We start from the raw sequence: 21,909 nt of genomic DNA, 5'->3' as shown, positions 1-21,909 counted from the left end.
ATATTGTGCATTAAATACATACAAATGAAATGGATTTAAAAATCTAAATCATGCTGCATGAATACATGTGCAGGATTAATTGTGCTTTTACATTACAAGCAATTGGAATAAATGACAATAAATAAAAGTATAATAATTATCGTGACAGCGCCTGTCTGGGCTTTGCCCATTTTCAGTTCGATTTTTCCTTAAATGGTAAATGCTTGAGCAATAGCAATGTGGAGCTTACATGTGTGAGAAGATATTGTCGATACAATTGTCAATAAATCGAACACTCAACACTTTTGCTACACAGTATGTGAGCCTTCGTGGGTACCTGGTGTAACTGAAGTGATGTAATCTCGGAGCTTTTAGAGGAGCTCTTGAACGCCTCGTGTGTGCAGATGTTGTTATGCGGGTGTGGTGAAGTCTCTAAAACTCTTGGGAATTGCGTGGCAGGGAAGAAGCAGTTAGTGCCCAGTGCTTTGATAATATCTGGTAAAAACTGAATGTGCAGGGTCTCAGAACTGTCTTCAAATATTCGGTAGGTGAAACCGTTTAGTCGGACATCGAACTGATTTCGTTTTAAATAGTTTTAGACGTTTATTTGTAATTCACGTCCCCTCTATATGACGAGCGTCAGATGTGTTACTGATAACTCACAGACTAAAAGTTGTCAGCAATTAACCGCTAAGTCGATTCAGAGTTCAGCACACCTAAAAGCGTTAAAGTTACAGTTTTAGGAAATGTGTTTGAAGTAACGTCAGTACTTCTCTAAATGATTCATACAGTAAGTGACCGCTGTAACTGTAACCATGTGTGTCCTCCCGTATATTTAAATTCATTATTATACATTTTAAACTAAAGCGACAGTTGTTTTTGTAGAGCTGCAACTAACTAATTGTTTTCTCGTTTATATGATAAAATATTTGATTTAAATATGTCATGACCTAAAAGTAAAACGTCCCAGAGCCCAAGATATTTAAATGTGTTGAGTCGTCTAACCAGTCTAATATATGAGCCAGTGCAACAGGTAGTGACTTTTTGTGTGTTTTAATGGGGTTTGACTGCTTATTCAGGCTATTTATTTAATAATAAAAGCCAAAGTGATACTAGCCTTGTCTTTCATACAGCAACTGACTTACATTTGTACACATTTAACTACAAAAGCGTCTCAGTAAAATCAGCAGACATTTGATATCTGAAGTTAATTTACACTAAATTGGAATCAAAAAGCAGAGTATACTAAAAAACCTCAAATGCACTCTGAAAGATGCTTGATCTTGTTGATGCTCAGTAATGTCCCAAAATGCAATGCACAAAGGAAATGGAGGAGCTGCACTCGGCTGCATAACATTACGACTCATTGTGGACGTTGGCGACAGAGCTCGTGTGAAGATTGAAGAAGTGATTGTCTCTTACTTCCATCTGGCCCAGTTGGCATTTCAAAGAGCCATTCAAAGTAGAAATCACAAACCTGTTATTATTCCTGTTTACACTTTATTTGTCTGTGTTGCTCTCAACAGGCAGGATGGAGGCGTACATGATCAAACCAGAAGTAAAAAAGAAGCCAAAGCCGGTGAGAACATTCAACTCAAACGATGAACTAATGCAAACTCTCCAGTACTGATTGTAGAGTTTATAAAATCGACTGTATAATATATATGACAGTACTAATGGTTTCTTCTGTATTCACAGCCTAAACCTCTCCCAAAGCCTGCAGAGGTACTGTATTAAACCTAAAGCTTTGATTAGCGATGTGACAAATTTGATCATGTGTTTGCTTTAGCGTATGTGCTGTGACATCAGTAGGATTTTTAAATATGACTTCAGGATGGTTTCACACCTCAGTAAACCTTCTTTGCAGATTAAAAGAAATGATCCGGAGAAATGGGAGAAGCCAACTCCTCTGGTGCCTGGACGACCTACTGACGCTGTACGTCCAGCATTTATAGACCACAAGTGTTTACTAATGTTTATTTAAGGGTCTATTATACAATTGTTTTAGGTGTCCCAGAGTTCACCTTCTACTGAGCATGTGTGGGCTGACGTTTCTTCAACATGTGGCAACATTTTAGTAAATTACTTTTGACTTCAGAAGAGCAAGTTTTTTTTCACTCTGAAGAGGAAAACTGCAGATGAATCCATAAAATCTATACAAGTTTGGTAACGCATAATGGTAACTTTTAAATAATTAAATTCAGATTCAAGCTGGCTCCTTTTATGAGCACAACAATATCAGACCTGATATAAACCTTAAAAACTAATTTAAAGGAAATGATAATGTGTGTTATCAGTGTTTTTCACCTAATATAACAAAACATTTACAAGAGTCACTAAAGAAAGAAGAAATGAGAAGCTTTGATTTGCATTGTGACTTATATGAATAAAGATTTGTTTGTTTTCTGTGCAGGAACTGATTCAGACACAATACCGGATGAAAAGAGCCACAAATGAGGTATTTAATGTATAAGTTGTTTTTGCTTTTTAATTGTTGTTATTTATGTTTAGATAGAGGGGCAGATAGAAATAAAAGATGTCAAGATGTCAAGGAGATATATGTCAAAAGTCTTTGGGTTCGCTCTCATGATTACTACATTGAGTTTAACCAATATTCTGCTTACTGTTGCTTTCATACACTTTGTGCATTGTTGTCCCCGATACCATTTGAAGATGTGTTTTATCACCTTTATCCATCTGTCAGGCTAATGGGAACATGACTCAAACTCCTGTGATTCCTCCCAGACCCACAGAAAAGGTACGTTACACACAAATGCTCCAATATACAATGATACTCATCAATACAGTCAGAGTTCAATTCAACTTCCACACAGGGAATGTTTAATCATGTTTAAAGCTAAGCACAGAGCCGATAACGGAGTATTGTGTGAACATGTTTGTTAACAAATATTGAAATTATAGTTAACCTGCAACCTTTTTTGCAGTCTGTGTGAGAGCCGCTTACAGTTAAGAATAGACACACGGTGTCGTGTTTCTGTTTGCTAATATCTTTTGTTATTTTTTATGTGTGCAGGAATATAAAGCCACAACCAGATACAGCCAACACAGGAGGGTACAGGCAAATACAGACACACACACACACACACACACACACACACACACACACACACACACACACACACACACACACACACACACACACACACACACACACACACACACACTCACACAATGAAATGACTTATCACGTTCCTCCATGGTGGTTTTTTATACATTTCTAAAGGAGTGTCCTTCCTCTTATCAGACCCAATCCGATGTTCCCAGTCACGACGCAGACTTTAAACAGGTATTACAGGTAGAGTTATTAAATGGCAGCTCCGACCTAATTCATAAACGGTGTGTTCAGTGTCTTCCTCTTTATTGTCATGTGCTTTGTTTTAGAGTGATGTCAAGACTGGAATGTTTCGTCGGAGCCAGAAAGAGACGACTCCTTCGTTCAGTGTAAGAAATGCACTCGCTGGTCTTATCTGCACTGTATATTACTAAGCAGACAGAAGGGAATTCAAGTATTGTATATGTTTATTTTTATGCTTATGATATTGACCAGGTTTATTGCTTTACTGTAGTGCATACTCTTTTGAGCAAAGCGATGTACTGCTGTGGATGGGGGCGACTGCTAAATGTATTTAGCTAAAGGAAAGGCCCACTCAAATATAAAATCACTATCAGTTGTGTTCGCTATATTTTAAGTATTTACACAGCTTTAACTTGAAGACAGCCCTTTCTGACCAGGAACTAAGGCCACTATGTTCTCCTCAAAGCCAAAAGACTCCTTTGACAAAACAGCAGTTTTACCTCTGAGAACACGGCTGTTGCTGTTGTACCGCTGACTCGATGGGTTAGTCTTTTGTTTGTGTAATTGTGTACCTTTTTATGCTTTCAAGGGTTAGTTCGGATTCACCAAAGTCACACAACAACAAAACAAGTTCCCCATCAGAAAGGGCTCTCTTTCTATCCCTTTAAATAACAGTAAATGTACATATCAAAATGTAAATATAAATATGAAATTAGTATGCATATAAAATAATACACTGCCTGAGTTGAACAGGTTCCTGTCCAGCAGGTGTGTTTGGGTGTGTACACGTGTGAAACATAACTGTGTATTTACACAGACAGTGGGTGTGTACCAGCTAGAAGCTGCTGACTCAGACGATGTTGTTCAATAAAAGAGTCTCGTGATGAACAAATGGAAGAAGAAGGACACATTAAGCATAAAGTAGTATGATGGGATAAACATGATATACACAATATCATGTTTTGTATACAGTTCTACATTGTTTTAGAGCTGTGCTCAAAATATAAAGTTTTCTTTTTTTTTTACTGATTTTTCTTTCCTCAGAGTTACGTGAGCCATAACAAAGGGGACCAAACGGACGATGTCCCGGCCAAACAGACTTCTGGCATCAAACCGGTGTGTGTGTGTGTGTGTGTGTGAGAGTTCATTCCACTGTTGATGTCATCTGCTGGTTTGTCACATGTGAATGTAATTGACAGGGCGGTCTGAAAGGAGTAATGAAAGGGTTGCAAATCAAGTCGTCACCGAAGGTACGAAGCACCGTCTGGTTTGGTGGTTTCTGCTGGTGGTGGCTGCAGTGTTTTATTCTACAGCGGTGACTTTTCACATTAAAGCGTTGTTGCTTGTCTGGTGGTGGGGACCACATTTATTTATTTGTTTTAAGGGAACCTGGAGTGCTTTGATTTTTAAAAGATATTTAAATGTGTTGTCTGTGGTTGAACAGAAATGATCAGACTGCCGTTGATGAATCCTTGTGAAAGATGAGACCATTTATTGGTTTCTCTGAGGGCTCAGCTGTGAAATATTGAATCGTCACTTTAACCTCCTGGATTGTTTCGTAGTTTGTTTACTTTATGGCATATTATTAGGCAGGAAGTCCCAACAAGATTATCTGACTGTCAGGGGCCCGGTGTGCTGGGGGTTTTGGCGCTGATCCCGGAACTGTAACGTCCCTGTTTCGAGTCCAGACTGGGACCTTTGTTGCATGCTGGCCTGTCACAATAATTAATAGATTTTTTTCCAATTCTTAAGAATTATTTTAATTGCTCTTTGAAAGTGTGTACTTGCATTATTATCCTATTATATTATCATATCAGTGGCATATAATGGTCCTAAAATGACGATATTCTTTATTGCAATTATTTCTGGGAATACGTAACAAAAGTGGTTATGGTGACAGGTCTAGTTGTGTGTCATCCCACGTCTCTCTCTGCCTCACTTCCTCTCATCTCTGCTGTCGACTCACGAATAAAGACAAATAGCCATCATGTCTCACCTTAACATATCGTATTAATACAGCAGCTGTAAATATAGATGGTGAAGTTTAAGTGGGAGGAAAAGGATTTTAATCTCGCAGACAGTTTGAGATAAGCAATGGGACAATCTTTTTTTAATTTTAAGGACAGAGTTTAAATTCTAGTGTCAGAGGATCATATTGAGCTAAAGATTGTTGACTCTTCTTTAAGGCCAGCAGAGAGTCGAGTCCAGATCCCAGCACGGAGGAAGCCAGCTCCGAAAAGGAACAATCCTCAGAAAAAAACAAGCAGGAAAAGAATGCAGAATCCAAACAGGTAAGAGATTAATAACAGTGTTTGACTGGCCCGCTCGTGTTAACAAGCCAGTTCAGCTTCTTCCAGAAAAACAGATCAATATTCAGTCACTGTTGTGATATTTATGTGAAAGAACAATAAAGTGGAATTCAAATTACTTTGAAAGTGCTCAAATGAAACCATAATGTACACTTCAAGATAATGAGTCACTCAGAATGTGGTGTCAACACTGGGGAAGCCATATAGTAATATCGAGCAGACGCCATTCAACATTCCCAATTTTTCTTAAAGGAAACCTTAATTAAAGGCAGCTTGACATTAGAATTTTCTTCTCACCCTTTTCGTTCAGGATATCGGAGGTCTGATTGCTGGAATGTTCCGGAAACCACCCAAACAGAAATCGTCTCCCGCTGTGACGGTAACATCAACTCCTCCGCTCATTTCCTGATCATAAGTTCGCCTCTTGCTCATTGTTTTGTTATTTCATCATCAGTTCAGCAAAGCAGACAGCGATTCTGAAGATGCAGCAGAATCAGAAGATGACGTAGGTCTTGTTTTCGCCAATTTACAGAGTATTCAGTATAATTGACACGTTTTAATGGCGTAGTAAGAAGTTTTTTGTATCCATATGTGTATAATCCAAATTGTAAAATGTTCTACAGGAAAGGGGAAGCTTCTTCTCTGGCATCCTTAAAAAATCCCATAAAACAACAGATGAGACACCTGCACAGGTGAGTGACAAAAATGTCTTCCTACTCCTTAAAATACAACTGGAAAACAGTTTTTCGTCTGTGTTTTCTCTTATATCTCATTCTTGTTTCAGGACAGTCTCAGTGTTCATAGTGAGCTGTCTGCCAGCAACGACAGTCTGTCTGAAAACAGCAACAAGAAGGTGAGCAGATAACGTCATCTATAATTTAAGTGACTTGAAGATTGTCCTGCAAAACGACCCCTCACTGACCTGAACATGACACACACAAAAAAAGTATTTCATAACTGAGCATGTGTGTACTGTCGCTGTGTCTATATCAGGAAAAAGGAGGAATATTCAGCGGCATGTTTAAGAAGAAATCAACAGAAGCTGCTCAAACTGACAAGGTGATGTAACTGGAAACACTGTATAATATGCAATTCAAACAAAGCCAAAAAACGTCTTATCATTGGTTTAATCCAGTGACCTGATAATTATATTGAACCTGTTCATTTTGCCTTTTAGGACCAACTGTCTCTACATGATGATCTGTCAGACAGTAATGATGATCTGTCTGACAACTCAAAGGTGAGCTCAGAAGTGTTCATCTGTGAAGTGACTGGGTTTTAATTATAGCATTATCATTACGTGACAATGAGTTGGTCCGATGTCAACAGGAGAAAGGAGGGTTTTTCAGCGGGATCCTCCGAAAGTCTCCCAAGATCCCTGCAGAGGGAACACCTGAGCAGGTAACTGAAAATGTTTCAGACGCTTTAATAATCACTGAAAATGTTTCACTTCCTTGTGTTTTATAATTCAGAGTTTAATGTACATTTAAGGGATTTAAGAGCAATTAGAGTTCAGGTGATATCCGCCAAGTGTCAGTGTTAAACAACTCTTAATGTGAGCTGTCTTTAACAATGAGTCATCGCTAAATGCCGGAAGTTTTGGTCTCTTATGTTTTGGTATTTCAAAAATGTTGCACTACTAAGGTCGACAAGGGTGTTTTAGTCCAAGTTTACAGTTTAAAACTCACTTAAAATGACAATACTGGTCAAGAAGATATGACTTTATCCTAGTGTTTACCTGAACTGCATCTTTTCTTTCTTTACTTTAAATATTCAGTAACACTTACCTATTTAGAATTTATCAGCACTAAATAAAGATGTAATTAATGGGTTATAACACATGAAAGTAAATATATGGAAATGTTAAGTGTTTATGTACAGTATCTGTCACCAATCACAACTTCTATGAACAAATATTTCATATTACAACAGTTTTTACTATATTTAACTTAATTATGTGAAACCACTGAGACGTTTCAACTGTTTGTGTATCTTTGTTTCAGGATAAACAGTCGCTGCAAACGGAGCCAATCGACAGTAATGAGACTCTGTCTGAGAACAACACCACTAAAGTAAGAGACTGTATGAAAGTTATTGGGACGGGGTGTGGGGGCTGAATCCTATATTTGCTTTGATTTGAAACCCTCCCCTACACTGAGATCAACAGTGCAACACCCCAACTCGACCCATATATCAAGCCTAACGTGAAATGGAATTTGTTCTCTGAATATGGTGAAAGAGTCCAGAGCCACTATTTTGATGTAACTATTCATCATTCTGTATCTCCCCGTGAATCTTGCTTAAGAAAATAGGGACTTTTTGCTTTCTCAAAACCAGACCAACAAAAAATACATAACCCCCCCCCTTTCTGACTCCTCAAAAAACAGGTTTATATAAATGATTTTAGCCGAGTCATTCTCTCAAGGAAGCCAGTAAGAAAATGCTTTGACGATGAGTTTCTTCTTTTTCTTCACGTAGCAGGAGAAAGGAGGTGTTTTCGGTGGAAGGATTAAGAAATCTCCCAAACTGTCTGAGGGCCCCCGACTGGAAGAGGTAAAACATTCACACAATAAACTTCTGAAGCTTTGAAGCTAATGAATTTTGGTTCATGATTTGGGATCATCATTGAACAAACAGACTTTCATCATTTGTGGTCCACAATGAGTCTGACAACAACAACCTTAAATCATCATGTGTCATTGACAGTAACATTGAATATACTTGAATAAATAAAAAACAGATTGATGTCAAGGGGGGAAATAAAAATGTCCGACTATCTGCTTGTAGTATCAGATTACTGGAACACATGTAAACACGGTCCTCTGATTTCCCGCATCCGCCTGTTTTAGTTTGAATAACATGTTTCCTTGTTCGTGTTCGCACAGGTTGAGTAACATTCTTGTTTTGTTTAGGGTGCTGAGCCGTTGCACCGTGAGCTCTCCGCCAGCACTGACAGCCTGTCGGAGAACAAGGTGAGTCTTCACCATTGAACTGACAGATCCTCCCCCTGCAACAACGCACTGAAACTATACATGAGTCACCATGCAGTCACCACCAACGTGACAGCAAGTGTGAGCTAAAGTGCATGCAGCTCCACAGCATACAGTAGATAAGGAAGCTCGTAACTCTGAAACTAAAGAAAATAAGTCCTCCGTTTTGTTTTCTGCTTCTCTGAAGGAGAAAGGTGGTTTGTTCAGTGGACTCCTCAGAAAGACTCCCAAAACAGCTGGAGAGGTACAGCTTCTCAAACACAAGTGTTGCTTTCATGTGGACACTAAACACTGTCTTATTATGGGGGATTAAGCAGCTCAGAACTTCTGTTTCTGACTGTTTTAATTCTTATTTCAGGAGAATCTATTGGCCCAGAAAGATCTTTCAGCGAGCAATGACAGTCTGTCTGACGTCTCCAACACAAAGGTCAGCTTGTTTGTTAAAACTCTCTGCTGTCTGTTATTCACCTTGAGCTCCAGGAAACTTTCCAACATTATAGATCAAAAGATAAATCGATGATTTGAGATAAGATATGCATACATTGCATATTTTTATTATTTTCATTTTGATATATATTTTGTCTTTATTCCACGTCACAGTTTAAAAACACACATTCTACTATTTTACATATTTATAACGTCCATTTCTCTTCTTCCAGGACAAAGACGACCAGAAGGAGCTGTCAGCAAGTCTGTCTGAAAACAGCAACACAAAGGTACTTTGATGAGAAGTATCGGCACTATAAAAGATTAATACATGTTCATTTAAATGCTGTTCCTCAGGTGTGTGTGTATATGTATGTGTATGTATATACATATATATATTTATTTATTTAGTTTTTTTAAATTTGAACATGCATGTTTTTCAGTCTCTTACACAGATTGTGTCTGTGTTTAATTCATGTTTTCAGGAGAAAAGTATTTTCAGTGGCATGTTTAAAAAGACTCCTAAACCAGCAGAGGGGACAACAGAGGAGGTAATGACCCTTCCACCTTGAAGTTTACAGTATATCACACCATTTGACTTTACTTTGTATTCATGTTTTATTTTCCGTTGTGTGCGTTCAGGAGTCAAATGATGATAAGAAGTTATCGGCCAGTCGTGAAAATCTATCAGAAGAACACACATCAAAGGTAGAAATGTTTGCTGATCACAATCTCAGCCGTTTGTTTTTCTTCTGCTGTTGATTATTTCAATATTAACGTGTGAATGTTTCATATGTTTCAGGAGAAGACTGGAGGACTTGCAGGGATCTTCAAAAAGTCTCCTAAACCAGCTCATCGCTTGTTCGCTGCTAAGGTAACCAAATAAACTTTAGTTTTATCGGTGGTGAGGTGTATGATCACCGTTAAGTAGTCTGTCTACATGTTTAAGATGATCATATTGTGGTAAAATAACCTTCAACAAGTTAAAACAAACCAGATGGCCTACAAAATGTTCATTTTCTTCTTGTTTTCCAGGATCCTCTCAATGACAGAAAGGAGTTGTCTGCCAGCTGCGACAGCCTCACAGAAACTGCAGAGGTGAGAGCTACTCCAACGATCACACTCTGAACACAAAGCTCAGGCTGGAAGCCCAAAACATCAAATCTAGAGAAAGGAAGGCTCTGGACCCCAACGTCCAATAGCTTTTAAAAAATATTTTTAAGCCAAACCAAGCTTTCCTCTTTCATTAGGACACATTTCTATCCTTTCTCTGCTAGCAAACGTAAGTCTCTTACACAGATTGTGTCTGTGTTTAATGCATGTTTTCAGGAGAAAAGTATTTTCAGTGGCATGTTTAAAAAGACTCCTAAACCAGCAGAGGAGACTACAACAGAGGAGGTAATGACCCTTCCACATTGTATTCATGTTTTTTTTGGTCAAAAATAGGGCGCCTTTATTACCCACAATGCAACTGGGCCACCATCAGTTCAGTCAGGGTTTCGGGTAAAATATAATGCTAGTAGCGGCTCATGTAGCCTCGGGCTGCTAGAGATGAATAGCTGCAGAGGTCTGGTAACCTCACTTCTTTCTAACTCCATTCCTCCAGATTCTTTCATGTTTAAACTTGAAGTCATCTGCACCAGCTGACACTGACCCCAGTGACATCTATGAGGCATTGTTCCTCACATATGCAGTAAACTCCCCAAGATTGTTCTGATTGTTGTCATCTTTTGTCAGGAAACACAGTCACAAGACGATGAACTCTCAGGCAGCAGTGAAGCTCTCAACACCAAGGTGAGTTTATTTATTCATTCATTCATTTATTATACTTCTAAAACAATTCCTTAATAACTTTACTTTAAGAGAGAGAGCATTCATTGTCTGTATGTTTTAGGAAAAAGGAGGAATATTTAGTGGAATATTCAAGAAAACTCCAAAACCTGCAGAAGCTGCTCAACCTGAAGAGGTAAAAGTGACATTTTACTGTTTCAATGAAATCCAGCTCTTAAAAGGTTAGTGCAGGACTGTTATAAGCCCGTCCAATAATTAAAGGACCTAATGTAATGATTGGACGGTTTATCTGCTTGTCTGCCATGTTGGACACTTTCTCACTAGATTTAGGTTCTTTTGGAGCTAATGCTGCTACTTTCATTTGAGAGGAGTTTGCAACACAGGAGGGTTTTAGGTTGGATCATTTTTTTAATCTAGTGTACTCTTATAGTTTCTCAAGCAGCTTTAACTTCATACCTCTATTTTTTTTCAACAATGAAAGGCAGACTTTTTTGACAAATTTTAAAGCTCCGTTAACCTGTTTTGTTTCCAGGATTTCTGTCGACTTGATGAAAATTCGGTTAAAATGAACAAGTGATTAGTTGCGGCTGTAGATTCAGTATTACTTTTAAAATATTTCTCAACATGTAGCAAAATCTGGCAAATGTATTCCTTGATTCTCAATTATTATGAATACAGTAATGCTAAACCATGCTCAGATGTTCGTTTAATATGTTCTATAACTCTTTTCTATTAATAACAAGAAACAAAGTCTCGTAGAAATTGTGATGAATTACAATCAACTGTTAATTAAAGTTGTTACCAGAAATATTTTGTAAAAGGGTAAATAACCATTAACCTCTTCATCAGTGTGAAGAGTAAAATACTTTATGCAATTTCTTATTTAGTATTCCCAAATAACATAAAACCCTTTTTATAGGACGATTCTCCTGACAGCGATCTCTCAACCAGCACCGAGAATTTATCTGAGAACAAACAGGTCAGTGAGATCAAAGCTTGTCAACAAAGCAGCAGTAAGATTTTTAAATACTTTCACTACTTCAGCAAACTTCTTTTTTTTTCTGTGTGTATTTCATCAGGAGAAAGGTGGAGGGTTGTTCAGTGGACTCCTCAAGAAGACTCCCAAATCATCTAAAGAAAGGGCGGAGTCACCGGTGAGTGTCACCTGAACATGCGATGAGTTTCTAAACCTGCAACGCGTTTTGACGAGTTTAAATAAAACTTTAATTTCTGTTTCAGGAACGAGAAGCTCAGAAAGAGCTGTCGACCAGCAGCGACGATCTGGCTGAGAACAACACCGCTAAGGTGAGATATGATGCATCAAACGTGGAGGTACTAATGTCTTCAGAGGAAGCGTTCACTGACGACCACATTTCTTTTTCCAGGAGAAAAATATTTTTAGCAACATGTTTAAGAAGCCACAGAAACCTGCAGAGGACACCGCAGCAGACAAGGTACTGTGATTTGATTAATTCAGTCCTTACGTTTCCCTTTATGGAGGATGGAGTAGATATTTATATTTACTGTTTTTTCTGGTTTGAATTCAGGAGCTGGAGGTGAACACAGAAAAACGTTTATCTGGTAGCTGTGAGAATCTGTCCGACACCACCGTCCCAAAGGTACTTCAGTGTTTACTACAGTGGCTGATCTTGTCACGTCTACATTAACTGAAAGCTGATCACAGTCATCAGATTGTACGGGATGATACCTCTGTTTTTTTCTGTCCTGCATTTAGCTCTTTTCAAATTTGCATGTAAAAAAAAACAATTCAGTGCTGTTAGCTGTGTTTCTGTTTGTGTCTGAATATTTTCCTTCATTTAACCAAAAACTGTTTTAGGAGAAAAAAGGTGGCCTGGCGGGTATCTTCAAACGATCAGCCAGCATTGACAACCTGTTTGACGAGGTCAGTGTCCTCCCTGCAGTTCAAGGCATCACTTCATGACAATGATGTCACTTTGTTCAGAATGAGGTTTCAAAGTCACGAGTTAGCTACAGAATCTACGGCTTGTTTCTGGAAACTACCACTTGATCTTTGTGCTGTAGTGAACCTAGTACTGCCCAAAATGCATTGGTTGAAGGTAACCAAGTACATTTACTCAAGTACAATTTGAGTTACTTGTACTGTACTTGAGTATTTCCTTTTTTTTGCTACTATTCTGCTTTTACTCCACTACAGTTCAGAGGGAAATATTGTGCATTTTTACTCTACATTTATCTGTCAGCTGATGTTCCTTTTCAGGTCAAGATTTTACGGGTAAAACAGATCAGTTTAAAGATAATAAGCATTCTTATAAATTAAACTACATAACAGCATATATTAAGTAGTGGAAATTAGCTCTTTCTTGACAACATTAATGCTCTGAGGGAGGTCATTTGGCATAAGGAGTACTTTGAAATTTGATACTTTTAAGTACATTTTGAAGTAAGGCAGAGTATTTTGAGTAAGATTTAGAATGCAGGACTTTTACGTGTAACAAAGTATTTTGATCCTGTGGTACTCCTGAGTAAAATATCTCGATACTACTGCTGAAAGGTAGAAAACAAATTGACTGTATGCTTTGAAACATGGTTGGATATCATGTAAGTGACTTTGTTCAGACTTTTCTCAAGCCTCCTTTTGCACTCCTCACAAGCCAATCGAGATAAGAACAACAACAAATCGTATTAGTGATTGAAATACTCGTTTTATTTTTGGTCTAAAACTTAACGACAACTCTTTTTGCTCATCAGGAGAAAGGCGGTCTTTTCAGTGGACTCATTAAGAAAACACCCAAAGCATCTGGAGACGAGGCCGCTGTAGAGGTGAGTGTGTGTGTGTGTGTGTGTGTGACCAGACACACTGTGTTTGGAGTCTGATTACAGCTCTGCAGGGAGGACAATTTTCTGTTCTACGTATACACGAGGAGGCTTTAAATGTGGACGATGATGTTTAGTCTCAGTTAGCAACTGCCTTTTTTTAAGACACACAAAAGCTTCTATGCCGTAGAACAAAACTTTAAACTCTCTCAAGCTTGTGCTGACCACAGACCTGACCTCAGGCATCTAACCAAAAACCCATTAAAAAAAACCCATTGACTTTGAGACGAGGGCACTGGAACTGCAAAGAATGTAACTCATTTCCGGGGTTTAGGACTCATTCCTGCAGCACTATATTCTACATATTTATAACGTCCATTTCTCTTTTTCCAGGACAAAGACGACCAGAAAGAGCTGTCAGCAAGTAATGACAGTCTGTTTGAAAACAGCAACACAAAGGTACTTTGATGAGAAGTGTTGGTTTTTAAATTTAAATTTGAACATGCAAGTACTGTTTTGTTTTTAAAGTCTTTTACACAGATTGGATTTGTGTTTAATTCATGTTTTCAGGAGAAAAGTATTTTCAGTGGCATGTTTAAAAAGACTCCTAAACCAGCAGAGGGGACAACAGAGGAGGTATTGACCCTTCCACCTTGAAGTTTACAGTATATCACATCATTTGACTTTACTTTGTATTCATGTTTTATTTTTCCGTTGTGTGCGTTCAGGAGTCAAATGATGATAAGAAGTTATCGGCCAGTCGTGAAAATCTATCAGAAGAACACACATCAAAGGTACAAATGTTTGCTGATCACAATCTCAGCCGTTTGTTTTTCTTCTGCTGTTGATTATTTCAATATTAACGTGTGAATGTTTCATATGTTTCAGGAGAAGACTGGAGGACTTGCAGGGATCTTCAAAAAGTCTCCTAAACCAGCTCATCGCTTGTTCGCTGCTAAGGTAACCAAATAAACTTTAGTTTTATCGGTGGTGAGGTGTATGATCACCGTTAAGTAGTCTGTCTACATGTTTAAGATGATCATATTGTGGTAAAATAACCTTCAACAAGTTAAAACAAACCAGATTGCCTACAAAATGTTCATTTTCTTCTTGTTTTCCAGGATCCTCTCAATGACAGAAAGGAGTTGTCTGCCAGCTGCGACAGCCTCACAGAAACTGCAGAGGTGAGAGCTACTCCAACGATCACACTCTGAACACAAAGCTCAGGCTGGAAGCCCAAAACATCAAATCTAGAGAAAGGAAGGCTCTGTACCCCAACGTCCAATAGTTTTTAAAAAATATATTTAAGCCAAACCAAGCTTTCCTCTTTCATTAGGACACATTTCTATCCTTTCTCTGCTAGCAAACGTTTACAGTAAATAGATTTTAAAGTAATTATCGTTTTATAACAACAACTTCTCTCAAATGTTTCAGTGATAACGTATTTTTGGTTTTTATTCTATTTGACAGGATATTCCTTCCGCACTTGGTGAAAAGTCAGCCAGTAACGACAATCTGTCTGAAGCTACAAGCGCCCCAAAAGTGAGCCTTGATGTAGAGTGTATTATTGATTATACTTGCATATTTTGCCTTTTTGTGACTGAAAGGAATGCCTTCTTTTTTTTAACAGGAGAAGAAAGTAGGGTTTGGTAATATGTTCAAGAAGACGCCCAAAACACAACAACAGGTACGATATTATTGGCAAATTAGATGATTCTCATAACCTCCTGGATAATGTGTCTGTCCAGCTGCGATCATCTCTGTCTTCATTTGCAGGACGATGAGGACATGAAGGAACCAAAAGGAGGCGGGCTGAGACGCAGGAAAACCATCAAGAAGAAAAAACGAGTGAGTTGTTGTTGTTGTTCACTTTAAAGAAACGTCCAGAGACGTGACAGGAAGTCGCAGGACGAAGAGCCGAAGCGCATTTCTACAGCCAAACCTTAAGAGGTTTATCTCAATACAGTCAGAACACCTTCATGGTGACGGGAGATGAACTTTGAGATTATTTTGTCTCTTGCTTCTCCAGTTTGAGCTCTTTGATGTTAAATGTCTTTTCTCATGAACAAACTCTTCTTTTCTTGTTTTTTTTTGTCCTTAGGTTGTGTCATTCAGAATCAAGACAACTCTTCCCAAAATACTCAAACCTAATCTCGCTTCACAGGTGTGTTCTCATCTCTTCTAGTTGTTATGAATCACTTTGTGGTAATGTAATTAAAGAACAAGAGCAGGCTGATGTATGAAATATACATTTTCTACAAGTATGTCTCGTCCTCTTTTTAATTCATATTTCCTCTACGTGTTTGCTGGTTTTATTATTAACGAGTGTTAAAGTTCTTCTTCATGACATTATTTGTTTCCTCTTCCTCCACAGTGTGCAGAAATGATGCCTATTGTTGAGGAGACTTTTGAGCTGCAGGAGCTGAACCGGGCACAGGTCAGCATAATGACGACATCAGAAAGATCTACTTCAAAAAGGAAAAACATTTAAGAGGGGTTTACAGCTTTCTAATCCAAGATTAAAAACAGCCATACATCTTAATTAACATATATTTAATATTGTCTTGTTTAATTAGGGGTTGTCATTTAGGAACATATGACATTTTGTTAACCAGTTCATCCTAATGCTGTGAAATTAATCTGAAAAGGTAAAGTTAATTAATTAATTAATTAATTAATTGAATAAAACTGGAACAAGAGGGTCTGAAGATTCAGAAACATTGTTTTTTTAATGCATGAAAATGGAAGTAAATATAAGAAGACTTGCAGCTCCACATTCTTTAGTTTTTTAGCTCCAGTATATTTAATTTAGCATCTTTCGGTAAACAAGATCACAAAGTTCTTAACAATAATAAAACGATTAAGAATAAGACCGTAACACAGTAAAAACAATCAATAACATATAAACAAGCCCTAAAACTCACAACATTACAAACACTAGTACTATATAGTAATTACATTTTTTTACAAATACATCATGTTTATCATACAATTAGACACTGAATCAGTGTCCGTGTGATGCCAGTTGACATACAGAGGAAATGACAGTGAGAGTGAATACACATAGAAACCCCTTTAAACTGAATTCTGTGTCACAATGTTGTATTATTGTGTTTGTTTTCCAGGAGAACCAAGTGGAGGTCCAGCCTGTTGAGATGGCAGCTTATCCTACTGAGGGAAACCCTCTCGGAATTGAGCATGTGCGTTTTAGGACACTTTTACACAGTAAAATAGTTTAGTTCAGTTGGTCCATATATTATGTGTAAAATTATGATTTCGGGTCAGAAAGAGCTCACGAAGAAATAACTGATTATTAGACTGAAAATCGACTGCATGTTATGAATAATAGGTATTATAAATATAAATATACTTTTTCATTGACAAAGGTCTCTGTTTTCAGGACATTGATGATGATTTGATGGAGTGGTGGAACACAGTCAAAGGTCAGTATGAATATATGTTCATGTTGTTTGTTTGGACTGTTACCACTTATGTTCTCTCTCTCTCTCTCACACACGCACACAAATAAAAAGGATGTTTCTCTTAATATAAAAGTCATAAAAAAAGACAAAAATCCGCACTAAAACCTACAAACAAAACCGTTTTCTGTATTCGCTCCATGTACTAGTTGTATTGTTTCTGCTTCTCCGTTTTCCAGGTTGGGCAGAGTGGAACGCGACATCAGATTTCCAGGAGGGTGATGAGCACATGTAAGCGTAGTTTCTTAACTTTTCATTCAAATTTAGCCAGAAAATATTATTTTTTATATTTTTATGGAAGGGTTATTGCTTGACCTTCTATTTCGTCAAATAGGATCTCTTTTAGATGCATAGTAGAGGGGGATACAGAAGTGGTCTTTCACTCTGATGCCATCCTACTCCCGTCTATTCTGTTCCCGTGTTTATTCATATTAGAACTAAATATTAACATATAGAAACTGGCCTATTGTGATTATGATTCTCGTTGATGATTCCTGCTCCCTTTTGACTTTTGCCCTCTCCCGTCCCACTCACGTTATGAATGTTGAAATTGACTCTCATCCAGGACACATTCTGGTACAAAATTGCTATTTCTTAGACCTACAAGCATCTACCTTTAGACTGATCAAATGCACCATCTTGTGATTTCCAAGCCTTCACAGCTGTCTTGTGTCTCTCCAGGGCGATGGAGCAGGCAGCAGATCGTGTCTACATGGCAGCCCGTCTGTTTGTGCGTCTTTTCAACCGGCGCGGGGCGTCCTTACAGCATCGCATCCTCGAGCTTTTGGCTCTGGCCGACGCTGCGGACGAATTCCACAAAAAAACGTTGCAAGCTGCCGTGGGTGGAGGGGTGGCCAGCGTCGCAGGCAGCATAGCAACAATCACGGGGCTCATTCTGGCGCCTTTCACTTTTGGCGCCTCTATTATTGTCACGGCGGTGGGGATCGGTGTGGCGACGGCGGGCAGCATCACTTCAGCAACAGCCAATATCACCGATACGGTTCACTCCAACATGGACCGTAAGAAGCTGGAGAAGATGATCCAGGACTACCAGGAGGACATCAAAGACATCCGGGAGTGTTTGGAGTTTGTGCAGGTGAGGAAATGTTTTATTTCAGATATTGTATTAGTGCATAAGTCAGCCAATGTAGTAAAAAGAAACGTCTGTATGGCTATAAACTAAATAATCAGAATCTGCTTTTCACCTGCCGGTCTTTATTCCATTTACTTCCATTCTAAAATGATTCTTGGTGCTGTTATTTTCCACTCCAGAGATGGACTACGTTTGAGAGTTGTTGTTCTACTAAATATATTACAAGATAATCTAACAAATATAAGAATAAAATCAGAATATTAGAATATACCTTATCCACAGTTTTGTTTTTGAAATGAATCTTAAAATAATGGCGAGAGTGCGAGGAAGCAATAAAATCACAGGACAACCTTTAACCTTAATAGTGTCCCTACAAATGCATTTGTTGGAAAGGATACCTCCTTCTGAGACAGTTCTTATCCTCCTTTTTTTGTCTCTGTGCCTCTTGTAGGCAGGTATGGACACCCTGGAGGAGTGGGACTTTGAGAAATACTCAGAGAGCGCCGCCAAGAAGGCCATGAACCACAACCTCAAGCATGTGATGAAGGAAGGCGGCCGAGCCGGAAAAGCCCTGATGGTCAACACAGATAAGCTCATCAGCACTGTGCAGATTTTAGGCGCTGCAGGCGGCGCCGCCAAAGCTGCCCAGGCCATCAGCGTCACCACAGGGGTCATGTCGGCGCTCTTCCTGGCTCTGGATATTTTCTTCCTCGCCAAAGACTCCCACAATCTCCGCAAGGGCGCCAAAACTAAGTTTGCCACCAAGATCAGGCAAGTATGTAAAGAACTTCAAGACGGCCTCCTGGAGCTGAACAAGGTGAAGACGCAGCTGCAGAAGACCATGGACGGCATCGAGGTGGAGGAGTACGAAGAGATTAAGGAGGTGGAGGAGGAAGTTGATGACGAATATGAGTCGGATCCGAAGAAGCTGGCTGAACTGGACCAAGAGCTGGACCTCCTGGAGGAGGAACTGGACAAGAAGGTTGAGGAGGAGCTGAAGAAGAGTAAAGAGATGGAGATGGAAATGTTGATGAGTAAGAGCCTGAAGGAAAAAGGAGAGCCAGAGGAAAAGAAGGACAAAGAGGAGATGGAGGATACTAAGACAGAGGGAAAGAAGGAAAGTAAGAAGGCCAAAAGTGAATCAGTGATTCCTGGTGAAGAAAAAGAGCAGAAAGATGAGACTGTCAAAGCAGCCAAAGAGGAAGCTTTAAGAGACCAACCTCAGAAAGGCAAGCAGGACAAAGAAGCTGAGAACCAAATTACAGCTGGAAAAGAAAAGCGCGAGAGCAAGCGAGACCAGGCAAAAGAAGACAACGGTACAAATACAAAACACCAGGACATTATAAACAGATCAGGTGATTCAAAACGAGAGGACCGAAGTGGAAAAACATCTTCCGAGTCTGTAAAGACGGAGAGAGAAAGTAGATGGAGTAAGAGCAGCAGAGAGGACGAGAGCGAAATGAAGCCAGTGGCAGGAAGTGTGAGTACGACGAGGCACAGCAGCAGGAGCGACAAAGCTCGACCCCCCTGGAGTGAGCGAGGGAGCCAACATGAAACGAAAGAAACCGATAAGGAAAGAGACAGGAAGCTAAGCGACCGGACGCAGAGCTCGAGGAGGACCGAGGAGGAGGCTGGAGTGAAGGATTGGAGAGCTGAGATGGCAAAAGGTAGAGAGGAGAAGAAAGAAGGAAGAGACTCAGAGAGAGGGATGAAAAGGGAGGATCATGGAAAAAGCGACGAGAGGAAGAAGTCTCATCGAAGTCAAGAGACGGCGACGAAGAGGGAGGGGCACTCGGAAAGGGAGTGGGGGAGCAGACGGGAGGAATCTGACTCCCAGAGGAGTCACCACAGGAGTGGAACGGCTCCACATGATGAATACAGACAGAGGGCAGAGGAGATACGAGGGAGCGGGATTGAGAGCGCGAGGAGGAGGTTTGAGAGAGCAGAAGGTGAGGAGGAGAGGGGTAAGAGGAAAGAGGAGGTGGAGAGGAGAGGAAGTAACAGAGACAGAGATCATGAACACGGCCAACGAAGATCTCGACGTAGCCCCAAGGCGCTGCTGGAAGACGGTCTCAATATTTAGTTTGGAAGAAGTTATTATACACATCATCACTTTAAATGTTCGCTTTGGATTATTTAAAGTCCAACAGACACTGACAATGAATTGTTTTCCTGCCAAGTCAAAGTGCCTGCTGGGAAAAAGGTCAGTGAACCTGATTGACATGCTGGCTCGTCCGTCAAGATTCAGGTTTTTATGATTTACTCAGAACTGAATGTAAAGTAGAAGATGAAGCAGCAGAACTTTGTGTGTAAAAGCGTAGCTAAGTTTAGACCGTATAGCCTTCACAACTAATGAGAAACGTAGATGATTATATTCAAATGCAATCATTGGATTGCTTTCAACTTCTTCAGGGGAGTATGACAGAAAAAGGTAAGGGACTGCTCGGCTAACTCATGCTGAATCCGGACATGCACCCACGCACTGTACATGTGGGCATGTTCATTATAATATATGCAAATGTTATTGCCTGTGTTGAGGTAGAAGAATTCCAAACCAATCATGAGTGAGAACGGTTCCAGGTTCACTGCTCCTTGCTGAAAAGCTTATTTATCAAAAGTTTGGGGTTTAGGTTGACGAGAATAAATGAGATTATGTGACGAAGATCTCTTTTTAAATAAAGTTTTTTGTTTTGTTGAAAACTGCGGCAAAATTTGTATGAGGCGATCAAGCTGCATTTATCGACTTCTGCGTCAGTGTCTTTTTGGATACGACCATTACAATTTTTATATTTTACACATATATACACTATATACATTAGGAGTTTCATAATCTGTCTTTGTCTTTTTTGCTGCTGAAAGCTGAAGCTCTAATTGTTTTTTAGAATTTTTTTCTTTTCTTTTCACAACGCATCTGTGAAGCAGATTTCCTGCTAAATCTGACCTGGATGCAAATTATGTCAATTACAGTGCAGAGGCTGCTACTATTTTGTTAATGACCCTTTTTGATGTTGTGATGAACCTAAAACATGTAAATGTATATTTGTCTCTGTTACTTTCTATAGTTCTGGTGCTTCAGGGTTAAAATAGACACAAGTCCATATTGTGCTCTTCTTCTACACATACTTTGTTAATAAATATATGTGTATATATATATCTATGGTGCTTGTTTCTTGTTGAACACAAATAAATTATTTACTGAAATGTGATTCTGTTTCGTCTTTTTGATTCTGAACACCATTGTTCTCATTTTCTGCTCGTCACTCGACTACACAAAGAAACTATTTGCTTCTGAAATTCACGAGAACTTTAAACCAACCATTTGATTAACTGAGTAAACAATTCAACATCTACATAAAAGTATAGTAACTCTTGATATTAATCATTCAAACTTAATGCATCAATGCGAAGCAAAAGTAAAAAAGAAAAAAGAAGGGGCTGGTTTTTGGAGTGGTCTTCTATGTTGTGCTTTCGGGTATTACAGCTGAGCACCACTGGAGAGGAGCAGAGAGCTGAACCATGAGTTCATCCGGTACAGTGATTCTCAACACCTCTGCAGGTGGGGAAACATGGAAAAACTGTTGAGTAACTAAAATAATTTGACAAAATTTAAATTCACGATTTGATTTCTACAGAAAGTGTGTGTAACTGAGTGTGAAAACAAGTGGGCCAGAGAGCAGAGCAGTCTAAACGGTTCAAATGTGTAAATGGTTGAAACTCCAACTGGTTGTTC

General features: G+C 39.1%; 1 protein-coding gene across 2 annotated transcripts; it reads left to right on the top strand.

The window, feature by feature from the left end:
• Positions 1-396: 396 nt before the first annotated feature.
• apold1a (apolipoprotein L domain containing 1a) lies at positions 397-21,379 on the top strand. Of its 2 annotated transcripts, XM_079173545.1 has the most exons (54): positions 397-523; positions 1,506-1,558; positions 1,678-1,704; positions 1,847-1,915; positions 2,393-2,437; positions 2,684-2,737; positions 3,014-3,052; positions 3,245-3,286; positions 3,382-3,441; positions 4,340-4,411; positions 4,495-4,545; positions 5,482-5,586; positions 5,915-5,983; positions 6,059-6,109; positions 6,228-6,296; positions 6,389-6,457; positions 6,598-6,663; positions 6,782-6,844; positions 6,934-7,005; positions 7,608-7,676; positions 8,083-8,157; positions 8,517-8,576; positions 8,782-8,838; positions 8,953-9,021; positions 9,254-9,310; positions 9,506-9,571; positions 9,663-9,728; positions 9,823-9,894; positions 10,056-10,118; positions 10,350-10,418; positions 10,758-10,814; positions 10,915-10,986; positions 11,731-11,790; positions 11,891-11,965; positions 12,051-12,116; positions 12,197-12,265; positions 12,359-12,430; positions 12,649-12,714; positions 13,542-13,613; positions 14,001-14,066; positions 14,178-14,243; positions 14,336-14,401; positions 14,496-14,567; positions 14,729-14,791; positions 15,078-15,149; positions 15,238-15,294; positions 15,384-15,455; positions 15,709-15,771; positions 15,982-16,044; positions 16,733-16,807; positions 17,008-17,050; positions 17,266-17,317; positions 17,768-18,182; positions 18,631-21,379. In XM_079173545.1, exons 2-54 carry the CDS (start codon positions 1,511-1,513, stop codon positions 20,260-20,262), a joined length of 5,280 nt encoding a protein of 1,759 aa, XP_079029671.1. In that variant the 5' UTR covers positions 397-523; positions 1,506-1,510; the 3' UTR covers positions 20,263-21,379. The 2 variants fall into 2 exon arrangements, with proteins under 2 accessions (XP_079029671.1, XP_079029672.1); XM_079173546.1 differs by lacking the exon at positions 10,350-10,418.
• Positions 21,380-21,909: the final 530 nt, after the last annotated feature.

The sequence above is a fragment of the Pholis gunnellus genome, assembly GCF_910591455.1.
Source record: "Pholis gunnellus genome assembly, chromosome: 14".
NCBI classification, from domain to species: domain Eukaryota; kingdom Metazoa; phylum Chordata; class Actinopteri; order Perciformes; family Pholidae; genus Pholis; species Pholis gunnellus.
Note: the sequence above shows the minus strand (reverse complement) of the source record. Positions and strands in the feature narration are given on the sequence as shown.